The sequence below is a fragment of the Typopeltis vanoorti genome, chromosome 12 (assembly GCF_054136105.1).
Source record: "Typopeltis vanoorti isolate ZY-2024b chromosome 12, IOZ_Tvanoo_1.0, whole genome shotgun sequence".
NCBI classification, from domain to species: domain Eukaryota; kingdom Metazoa; phylum Arthropoda; class Arachnida; order Uropygi; family Thelyphonidae; genus Typopeltis; species Typopeltis vanoorti.
Genome location: NC_143560.1, coordinates 121058412 through 121070677, shown reverse-complemented (window position 1 = coordinate 121070677; position 12266 = coordinate 121058412). Strand labels below are relative to the sequence as shown.

Here is a 12266-nt window from a genome sequence, read left to right as displayed (position 1 = left end):
AATAAGTCTCATTGTCCAGTTCCCCATTCTCATATTTGCCCACATTACTCTACTTGAGACTGACTGCCATTCAAGAAGATTAGCCTCGTATTTTGTGTTGAATACTATGGCTACTCCTTTTCCTTGCATGTCATTGCTTGAATATAACATTTTGTATTTATTGCTCAGAAAGATCTCACCAGTTTTTGTCTTTTTTGTTTCAGTCACCCCTATTATGTCGATCTGGTACTTATCTAATTCTTCAGCTAGCTCCATTTCTTTGCCATTCAGGCTTCTTACGTTGATAGTACCGATCTTTAACTCTGGTGATGTTGAGTTGGGGTTTGTTTTCAGATTTGTTCCAGTAGCTGACTTTTCGCTGTTCGCCCTGGTTCCCTGGCGAAAACAACGGGGGCGTTGTTTAACCGGGCGACGCCCCAGCCGGCATGAAATTCTGTCATGTTGTACCATCATAATAAATGGCATCCAAAATAACTTAAAATATGCCTTCACTTTTCTTTTTCTTTTAAAATTGCTTCTTGTAATTGATTGTCTATAAAACCACCTTTCTTAATTTTTGATTCGAAAGTTTTCCATTCGACGTAATTTTTTTATGATATAATGAATTTTCATGATGTGGTAACATAGGATTCAAATGCTGCCAGTCTCGAAACCCCGCAGTGGTCCATACATTCTGATTTTTTCAAAAAAGAATACATGGGAAAACAGAACAGCGCATCCTTTTGCTTGCAACATGTCAACCAATTTCTTAGTACTTGTTCTCCATTTGACATGGTTTCTACAAACCATTTTTTTATCAAAATGCTGATTTTCTGTATCAGGATAAACACTTATATTATCGCACAACTCGGGTCCATGTTGAACGAATATTTGTATGTTACTATTGGTTATGGGCCATGTTGTGGGATCATTAAAATCTATTATCCACTATATAATTATCATTATTACATTGCTTCTCGATTTCCTTGTTTTCATGTTCAATTGTACTTTTCTCTTCTGTTTCAATTTCACATGAAACATAACTACATGTAGAAGGCAGATTTAATTCAGTTGTTGAGCTTGAATGAACTGGAGGTGGATCATCTGTTTGTAATTCCTGTTTGTCGCTATCATAATTTTTGGAATCACCACAAATGGTTGTTACGTCAGTATCAGTGGCTGATGCGAGGAATCTTTGGTATTAGTGGACGAGGATGTAGAAGCTTCTCCAACGGCTGGTGCTGAAATTTTTAGAACTTTTGGTGCTGGTTCTGTTGAAAACTTGTTCTCTTTGGTTAAAATTCCAAATCTCCTTATATCACTTGTTGCTTTCTTTACTTGCTCTTCCTTTTCTCTTTTCCTTTTGAGAAAAGCAGCTCCAGATAACTTTTTTCTCTTTCAAATTACTGATCTAAATGACAATAAATTTTGTATTGATAAATTATTCTTTTTCTATTAATTATTAATTTATTTATTATTTTTAAGTTTTAAAACAATCTTATTTAAAAAAATCGATTTAAAACAGTTACTTTCTACAGATTTTTACTATAGATAATTATACAATAATTTGACTATTAAAGGTAAACTATAATTATTGAAGGCAATGTAAAGTACCGCCCAACGACCATTTTAGCATAATGTGCCTCTGATTAATATGTTTATTATTTATAAACTACTTACCTTTAAAATTTTATTTGTCTATCAAAAATCCAAAAATAAGTACACAATTAAAATCAAAGTCAAAAATTGTCCAAAGTCACTTAAACACAGAATACACAATACACTCAATATGTTGCACATTCAAAATTGAAATGACGCTGAAAAAAAATGTAAGAAGTGCATATCACGCTGTTTTGTCTATCCAAATTCAAAGCGGAATTTAAGAAAACGAACAGACGTAATTTACACCTATGTTTCAGACTAAATATTTGGACAGTGTTTCTGAAACTTCAGATATCCGTGTACCTCTTCTTTAATTTCATTATTACCAAGTACCTTATCAAAATAATAATAAATAAATAAAAAATATATTTCATTGTAAATGTGTTTTATTTGAATTTAGATGTACATTTAAACAAAAAAATGATTTATTTTTAATAGAACAAAATTTATAAAGATGCTATACATTTTTACTTAATATAAATCATTTATCATCAATGAGAGGAGTGAAATTGTTTATATCTATATCTGCTATATTGCTCTCTTTTGTGCGTTTTATAAATCCAGTCTTTAACCAATGATCTATACTTAAGAATTTGAAAGCTAAAAAATTGCCGTATTTACTCGAATATAACTCGCAATTTTTTCCCAAAATTAAAGCTAAAAAATCGTGGTATGAGATATATGCAGGGATTTTCAGGGAAAAAAAAAAAAAAATGGGTATAACTTTCCAAGAAGCTTCTATTCTCCATCCTCGAGAGCAGTTTCCTTGTGTGCAATCAAAGTTATCTACCCAAATAGAGTCATCTTCTTTCCCATTATATCAAACAAAAATTACCAGTAATTTAAGACTTGAGATACGTAATGAACAATCCTTGACAAATTACTACAATTGTAGGCCAGTAGAGAAAGAGCATCTATTAAAGAAGTGCATATGATTGGTGCGGCATTAACAAAATATCATGCGAACAAAACAAGCTGACAATTGAATTGAAATGCTAATTCTTTTAAACAGATTTCCATAATATCTGAAATGCATTCACTATGTATTTCTTAGTTTTAACACATTCGTGATGGGGTAGTGTCAAGCAAAACTATATGTTGCTCCTGCAACATGTGGTTTGCTTGAGTGTATATAGCAGTTGAGGGGAATGTGATTCATTAGTTAGTGTTTATATTCCCAGTTGTCTGTAATTGCACTGTTTGTTGAGAAATATATTACACAGTCTGCAAATGTCTGTGAACCCATGTTTCTGCAGTATAGTTGCTGTTGTTTACTGCAGGGAGCGAGTTATTGCTCCAACGTGAAAAGTCGGGGCGATAATGACTCGCAATTTGAGTAAGATAATTCATGCATAATATAATTTAATATATATAGACTATAAAAGTTTAAGAAATTCACATCGTATGATACTTTATGGGTTGTTTCCTTAAGTATCTAATAAGTGGGTTCTAAAATGTTTAGTTTTAGTATGTATGACTATAATTTATTTATTAATAAAATATAATAAGCCCATAATTAACTGTCAATGGGAAATGGTGCTTTTTTATTTGGTAAAATAAATGCTGTATTTTTGTAAAATATTCTTGCTGCCATAATACTACTGAACGAGCACCCTTATTTAAGCAGTGCTGTGAGGCAGGCTGTCTCTATATAACAACCTGTCGACGGTACTGATTACGACACAGCAACAACACAACTGATCTTATGAATGACAACAAGACTAATAATCATTACATGATTTTGGAAATTCTCTAATCTACAAAAAGTAGAGTGAATGGAAATATTGACAGTGGGAAGATAGTAATTTTCATTGGATCCTGGGTTTGATGGGTGTAAATAAGGGCTGGCGAATAATTTTTATGGATGGATCAAGAAATGAGGGATTCAGGTAGATAGAATGATATCGAAGGAGGTCATAAAGGGATTAAAATTTTAATATGGAAGGTAATAAACTTAGAATGGGAAGATAGACACATTAGCAGGATAACGGAAGAACGTATTAGATTATCTATGGGAATTTGGAGATACAAAATTCTACAAAATCATAAAATGCAAAAATACATTCATTAATAGTTAATGGTGTGACGGAACAATTTACTTGAGACAAAAACAAGAACAACTGCAAAGAAATGTTATGTTCAAGTCGTGATATTAGGCACTGTCGTTGCCATCTAACTTGAGATGAATTGGAACTCACCGGTGTTATCAAATGTAGCGGAATTCTGCTGTGTTGCAGAATTTGTATGTCTAAAGCGGAATATTGCCGAAATTTAAAAATACAATATAAAATAGCGGACTTTTATATCTATTTATTTATTTTTAATGTTTTGCGCCCATGGCAGGAGCCTCTTTCGCCGTGCCTTCGTTACGGCACTGCCAGTAGTATTCTGAAATAGTTGCTTAGAACATGTGGTGATGGATATGACCTAGTATTTTGCATACACACTGCATAAGCAACATTTACATACGTTTTTCTAAATTCAGTAGCTGGGATGTGTATATATCAGTCACCAAAGAGGATTGGTATATTTAAAATAGACCTTGTTTACAGACACACACACTTTCTCAACTTGAGAAGCAGATCCTTATTGTCGTCAGGTTTGTGTTATTTCACTATGTGGGGGAGGGTGTAAACGATCATTAATGCTAAATAAATTTCCATGTTGAATTTTATTCATACCCTGCATACCATGGGCTATGGGAGCTGACACCCTAATTATGTATCTGTTGACAGCTAGTCATCATGCATTGTGCCTAGCCTGGTGTTGGGGCCATCAAAATTGGACCTCTACAGAGTGGACCAGATTTTTGTGGTCTGACAAATCCTCACCAGTTGTACTGAACTGATGGGAGGGTGTGGTGTCGAGAGCATGAGGCCATTGCCCCATCATTCTAGGTCAGCTCTGTTCAAGGTGGTGGTGGTGGCTCTGGGATGGTTTGAGGCGCCTTCTCATGTGACATATTAAGTCCCTTAGTGTGTATGGAGAGGTATTTAAACACTGTGAGCCAGAACGTGCTGGCTGATCACCTACACACTTTTATGGTTTTCACACATCCTGCAGCTGATCTGTTTCAGCAGGACAATGTGCAACCCCAAGGTCCCAGGATTTAAATCCAATCTCTCTCTCTCTCTCTTGGATGCCAGAGAGCAAGACATCAAATCCATGTTTATCTGGAACTAACATTTAAGGTGCAGTTATAGACAATGCTGCAACAGGAATGGCTGGATTTGCCACTGGCAATCCTTTAGCATCTGGCGGAGTCAATGATTTGCAGAGTACAGGCCATTATTCATGCTAGAGGAGGGCTGACATAACATTAGAGATACCTACCTAATATCTTGTCCATTGGGTGTATAATATCAGGCATTTCATTGACTGTTATTGTGTAGGACTCAAAGGAGGGGCTGCTTATAGGTGCCTAAATATCCATAATCTTTCTCTTTTTGAACATATTTCATTAAAGTTGCACTCAACTAGTTGTTGTGCTGTTCATCATTTTAAATTTTAATTATTTGACTTAATTGCTCATCTTATCAATGTGACCCTAAATTTTAACTACGTTCCCATCACTCACCTGAGTCTCTTGCTTTATTTGCAACAAATTCCCATTAATTACTACTCTGCATGCAGTATTCTCAATCTAGAATGCCTATCCTTACCTTTATAAGTAGTAAACTGATATTTATTGTCGTTTGCACATTGAACCACTCTGTTCAAGTCAGCCTACAGGGATTCTATATCAGTTGTGTTCTGTATTACCTTCCCCAAATATGCATCATCACCTGTAGATCATTTCCAAAATTAACTAACACCAAAATTAATCATTTTATTTACGAGGGTGGTCTGAAAAGTTCTTGGCCTAACAATGAAAAAACAAATTTATAATTTCAAAATTATTTTTATTTTTCAACATAATCTCCCTTAAGACCAATACATTTATTCCAACGATGCTGCAGCACCATTATTCCATCCCTGTTGTGGTTCTCACCAAGATCTGCAAAATGCCCTTCTAGCTGCAATCATAGTGTTTTTCTTCGAAAAACACTGACCAGTGAGGAAGAGTTTTAGTTTTGGGAAGAGATAGAAGTCAGAGGGAGCCAAATCCTGAATAGAGTGGATGTTTTAACAATTCATAGTGCAGATTCCTTAATTTTCCCATTGCCAAAACACATTTGTGGGCAGGTGCATTGCCCTGATGAAAGGTGATTTTTTTGCAAACCAGATCTTTTCTCATGAATTTTTTTGTCTGGTCTGGTTTACCCTTTTCAAGATAATTAATAAACAAAATGCCTTTGGCATTCCAAAACACCAATGCCATAACCTTTCCTGCTGATGGAACCAACTTTGTCTTCTTTGGTGCTGAACAACCAGCTTCTCTCCACTGTTTTCACTGCTGTTTGGATTCTGGTGTGAATCCAAGTCTCATCCGTAGTAATAAATCGATGCACAAAATCAGTTTTATTCTTGTTAAAATGCTCCAAGCACTGTTCAGAGATTTTCATGTGAGTGCATTTTTGATCTGCTGTGAGCAAACACGGCACCCATCTTGCACAAAGCTTTTACATTTGCAATTCATGCAAAATGTATCCTACACTACTTAAATAAAAGAGCCAGTAGGCTTCACTTCGGCGACATCGCTGAAGTGAAGCTTATTGGCTCTTTTATTTAAGTAATTTATGGGTGCAGCTTTTTGACAACTCGTATAGCAAAGTACATAAGTTCTTTTCGCTATAACGACCGTATTACCTACTCACTGATGCGACCTCAATAAATGTTGAAACCAGTCTGGGTAGTGACCTTCCACTACCCAGACCAGATCACTATTCTTAATACTAAGAATAGTGATCAGAACTTTACCCACCTTTGCAACAAGTTGCTCTAGTGTTGAACTACGTGCTTTAGCTTATGCTACAATCCGCTGAAACTTTTATAGTTTTTTTACTATATTCGGCATGAAACACTTTGATTCCGATCTTTGAGTTTCTTATTCGGCTTTGAAATAATGTGGGATTTAATATCCCCTTAATTTAAATATAATATATTCTACACGTTCTTTTGAAATACCTATAGTCTCAGCAATTTCACGCACTTTGACTCACCAGTCGTCCAATACCAATATATCCAATACTTGATCGATGATTTCTGGTGTTGCACTTTTTGGACGTTCTTCACATGGATCATCTTCAAGGCTGGTATGGCCACGTACCAGCGTTAAACCTTCTTTTACAAAGAATTTTATAACTGCAAGATACTCATTTTATCCATTTCAAGGGATACAGACAATGCTTATCCTTCGGACAGCTGTATAAAACAAACTACTTGATAGAATGACTTGCGATTTCACACGGATGCTTATGACAGATGTACCAACTTAGAAAAAAAAATCTTGCCGATAGTGTTGCCATCTATGGTCAAGGCTGAGAACTAGTCAGACTACCCTCATACTATATACCAACTGCAAGATGTTAAGTTACATCCTTCATGTGTTCTGCGATTGAATTTTAGTCATGTTTCCAACAACTATAATTGTAACCTTATTGTTGTCCCAATAGGCAGTTTATTGCAATAGCAAATTTCCACTTTATTAGTAATTTACACAATATTTCCAAACTTCAGTTTTTAGATAGTTGCTTTGATAGCTACCTTGATTTGTTGACACGACTATTTTTAGTAGAATTGTGATTGACACTTTACAAATTTGCATTATGTGTGCTATATTTGCTAAGTCCAATGAACTCTCACTATAGCAAATTCTGTTCTGACAGATCTACACTCACTCTTAGGAGCTATAATTTTCCAACCAGTCCTCACAGGTGCAATTTTGTGTTGAAAAAACATTCATTATAACAGAAGTCCTTGTGAAGATAGGAGAAAGATACGTGTTGAATGTTTTACTTAGGATTGACTGTAGTCAGCAAGGAAATGGAGGAGTAATTTACCTTGAAACGAGGAGTATTTATCTAAAGTGGTGTCAATGAGCTAGAGCCTCCCAGAATAGATCATATTACTCCATGAAAATTTCATGTTTCAAGAAAGAACCTCCCATTGGTTATTTATAGAAATGAATAATGGATTTCCAATATACTTCATTGTAACTTTTTTTTTTATTTCTTTTAATAGCTTAAATTTTAGAAGTAGTAGTAGTAAAAATAACTGAATGAAAGATAGTATTGTTCACTTCTCTTTCAGGAAGGCCTACTCTCTAGTCTAAGTGCTTTAACCAGCCTAACATTATCAAGAAATGCTTTCACATCTTATCCTGTTGGGGGTCCATCTCAGTTTTGTAGTGTTTATGTAAGTAAATGCATGATTAGTATTTTAGCAATTGAATTATTTCTTTATAGAGTAGTACTACTGCTGTTGAGTCATGATACATTTCATGAGATATACATGATTCTGTGAGAGCCCCAACAATTAAGATTTTAATACTTGTTTTCTTTCAGATTAGTTTAGTTACCTAATGAAAACCAAACAGTCACATGCTTGGATTGCCTATCTTCTCTATTTAATAGATATTTAAAATACTTGCATTCATGAATGAATACCAATAATGCAAAGTTCCTTTAAGATGTATTTGTGAAAAATAAAGTTCTGTCATTGAAGTACAATTCACTGTATAACTTTTTTTTTAATATACTATAAAATAAACTATTATTTTAATGCCTAATATAGCCTACTTTCGTTTAAGAGTGCCCCCCCCCCTTTTTTTTTTACAATGTCATTGGCTCTTTACTCAAATCTTAGGACATTATTGAAGTGTTAAAACTAATTTATGAAGAATAATATAGGAGGAAAAATAGTGTTGCCATCTATGGACGAGGCCAAAAACTTTTCAGACTACCATCTTATTTAGATAAAATAAAGGTAGGAAAGATTAGTTGATTAGGTATGTCTGAATTTTCCTCCTATATTATTCTGGCATATTTTTTTGGATGTTGTTTGCTGTCTCCTTATCCGATATGCATTCATCTGCTGTTAAGCTGTTAAAGGAAGGGGGGTCAAGTAATGTGTGGGAATTATTTGAAAAAACCTGGTTTTTTTTATATGTATGATATTATTAAGGGTGGGTAGAGAAGGATCTGAACACAGAAATTATTTTTGGTGGTAAGAAGAGGAATTAATGGATTGATTTGATTAAAATAAATTTTTTTGGATCAAATGCCTTATTAACCTAACTTCTTCATCATCAAATTCCTGAGGTGTACAGCAGTGGTCTCAAATTGCATGCAGGCCGAATGCACAATGTGAAAGCAGCTGATGGGCCGGAATTGTTTTTTTTTTTTTTTAACAAAATGAGAGTGAATATATATATATATTGAGCTGTACTTACCCCTAATCTATGGATACCACCCCTTTATAACTTGAGAATAAATAATGACAACGTATTCTCTTTCTTTTATTTAATAAATTTTTCTTCGACACATACAGAAAAAATACATATGTTTGTATGTAAATAATTATAAACTTCTTTATTTCTTACTGCAACTTGACAGCGTTTCAATTCTGATAAAGCCTTGGAGAAAATTTACTAGAAACTATCTTCATTACGGATTGTAGATGCTCATCGGTCAATCGGGTTCTTTTCTTTCTTTTAGTGCCATCTCCTATCGGAGGTCAGCGACCACCTTGGCAAATTTTGAGCAATTCTTAGCTATTCCGAGCAGTCTCTCAGAGTTCATACCAGGCCACTGTCTGATATCTGCCAGCCAAGATTTTCTTCGTCTTCCTTGTCCTCTTCTTCCATTTATCTTCCCTTTTATAATCAATTGAAGTATCTTATATTTTTCATTACGAAGTAGGTGACCAAGATATGCAGTTTTCTTTCTTTTTATGGTATCTAAAAGTTCAGGTGATTTCCCCATTTGTTCCAGTACTTCCTGATTGGACGTTTTTGCTGTCCATGGGATTTTTAACATTCGTCTGTATAACCACATCTCAAAGGCTTCAAGTCTTTTTATTGATGTTGTCTTTAAGGTCCAAGTTTCTGCACCGTACAGCAGTACAGACCATACATAGCATTTAAACATGTGTACTCTAAGTTTAAACTGCAGTTACACAGTGTTGATTTCATCAAGAGAAAATTTTTTCTTGTTCTTTTCTTAGACTTATTAATTTTCAACTGCGGAAAAATCTATTCACATATAAATGTACTTCCAAACAAAGAGATTATTCTTATTGCAAAAATTCGTAACTGAGGGTATTTATCTTTTGACAAGTACAAATAAAAGTTAATCAAATCTGTATCTTCAAATCTTTGAATAAGATTTATATCACACTATAAATTAATTAGCTCCATTTGTAGATTTTCTGGTGCGTCATTCACGTTCGTTTTTAATGATAATGAAAATAATGTAAAATTGGACTCCAAATCATTAAAATCTTTAAATTTTTCTTCAAATTCTTGTCGTAATAATGCTATTTTTCTTGCATATTCTTGAGATTTTTTATTTGAAATAATAGGGCAGGATTTAAGATGTAGGAAATGTAGAAAATTTTTTGATTCCAGTTGTGTTTCCCATAATTACAATTTAACTTCAAAAGCTTTAATACAAGCATACATGTCAGTGATAAGTTTATTCTTTCCTTGCAGCTCTTTATTGAGAATATTTAAATAGCCGGTTAAGTCAAGGAAATGCTAATTCTCTTATCTATGTATCATTACGTAGCTAGATGGTTTTATTTTTTTGTGTCATGAAAATTTTGATTTCATTTATTAAATCAAAAAACAGTTTTAATTCAGCTCCTCGACTTAACCACCTCACCTTGTTATAATAAATCATTTCTCCGTACTCAATTTCTTCAAGCAATGCAACAAATTCTCGCTGAAATTAAGAGGTTAAAAATCCCTTATTATTTTACAGCCAGTATGCTAAACTCTAAGATCGAAAACTACGATCTAAGAGTTTCATGGCAACAAACTACCGGCGAATCCAAGTGTAAGTGACCACTTTGTAGTACCACACCAAGGCAACTCGAAGCAAAGGTGGAGCAAGATCCCTCAATATCCTTGATATTTTCTCATAATGTAAAAACACACAGCTCCTAGGAGATGTAATACTGCTTTACATTATGAGGAGAGGTCACTACCCAGACTGGTTTCAACCTTTTTTGAGGTCTCATCAGTGAGTAGCTATACGTGGATGAAATCAAAGTTTAAGTGAAAAAACTCATGAGGTAAATTGTATTCTTTTGGAATTGGGAATTGATATTCCCTTATTACAAATAAAACATACAATTTTATTGCACACGACACCATAAAAGTACATAATTTCCCATTTATCTTGAAAAACACATCCTTCTTTGTCCAATTTACTTTTATCTTTGTTAAAGATATGGCTTGCAGTTTAGTCTCTTAATTAAATCACTATTATAATTTTATTTACAACTTTAATTGAACAAGATGAATTTTCGTATGAAAGCAACACTCAAAAGTTTTGCACAATTCTAAACGATAGGTATTGATATAACGTAGATAGATCTAACAACAAGCACAAATAAACAGGTTTTATAAGCTGTACGTTAGTTTATCTCCATCTATATTGCAATATGAACTGCGCAGCTGTGCATCAGAAACACCAGAATACTGAAGCGCCATCAACTGTCGGCTGGCGAACTAAATTTACTGATTGTAAATTCCATATCTCTATGTTTCTAAAACTATAAGCACCGTATTTACAGCAAATACATAATTGAAATGTATTTGCAGTGAATTTGTGCACATTTATATGTTGGAACATGGTGTTAGTAATAACCAGTTCATGTCCCTAGCAGAAATCCAACAGGTATTTGCCATTATTATTAGATTTGCTCTTTTCTCCAAATTTTCCCAAAATATTTTTGTATGTCTGACAATCATTTCCTACTCTGCTATTCAGATCCCTAACAAGGACCAACTTTTCCTTTTTCATTATGTTAGCTGCCTTCTCCAAAGCATCAAAAAATTCCTCCACTTCTACCTTAGTAGAATCCTTTGTGGGGACCATAGGCACAAAAAAGTCTCATTGTCCAGTTCCCCATTCTGATATTTGCCCACGTCACTCCACTTGATATTAGCTGCCATTCAAGAAGATTAGCCATTGTATTTAGTGTTGAGGGTTATTGTTATTGCCTGAATATAACATTTTGTATTTATTGCTCAGAAAGATCTCACCAGTTTTGTCTTTTTTTGTTTCGGTCACCTCTATTATGTCAGTCTGGTACTTATCTAATTCCTCAGCTAGCGCCATTTCTTTGCCATTCAGGCTTCTTATGTTGATAGTACCGATCTTTAACTCTGGCGATGTTGAGTTGGGGTGTGCTTTCAGATTTGTTCCAGTAGCTGACTTTTTGCTGTTCACCTTGGTTCCCTGGCAAAAACAACAGGGGCCTAGTTTAACTGGGCGACGCCCCAGCTGGCATGAAATTTTGTCATGTTGTACCATCATTTTGTATATTGGTTTAAGCCAACAAGAATACAATTTGGTCTGCTAAATCCCAAATTGCCAGCCCATCCTCGGTTGTTCAGTATCCAGGTAGATACCCAACAGGGTGCACCACGAGAAGGTGAGGATTGGACATTAGGTCAGAAGCCCTGGTCGATTCTCCGCATTCCTTTAAAGGCTATGTGAAGGTCTCCTCTCAGT

The 12266-nt window shown here is 34.5% G+C and overlaps 1 protein-coding gene and 1 long non-coding RNA gene across 3 annotated transcripts in view; one reads left to right on the top strand and one right to left on the bottom strand.

Annotated features, from left to right (window-relative positions):
- The window catches only part of LOC150101188 (uncharacterized), a 320189-nt gene that overhangs the window by 155850 nt on the left and 152073 nt on the right, over positions 1-12266 (bottom strand). The window lies entirely within an intron of this gene.
- The window catches only part of LOC150101189 (leucine-rich repeat protein soc-2 homolog), a 408424-nt gene that overhangs the window by 326109 nt on the left and 70049 nt on the right, over positions 1-12266 (top strand). For both annotated transcript variants that reach the window (XM_090402102.1, XM_090402101.1), the window contains one exon: positions 7834-7938. In XM_090402102.1, coding sequence (XP_090258228.1) covers positions 7834-7938 — 105 coding nt within the window. The remainder of the gene's footprint in view (positions 1-7833; positions 7939-12266) is intronic.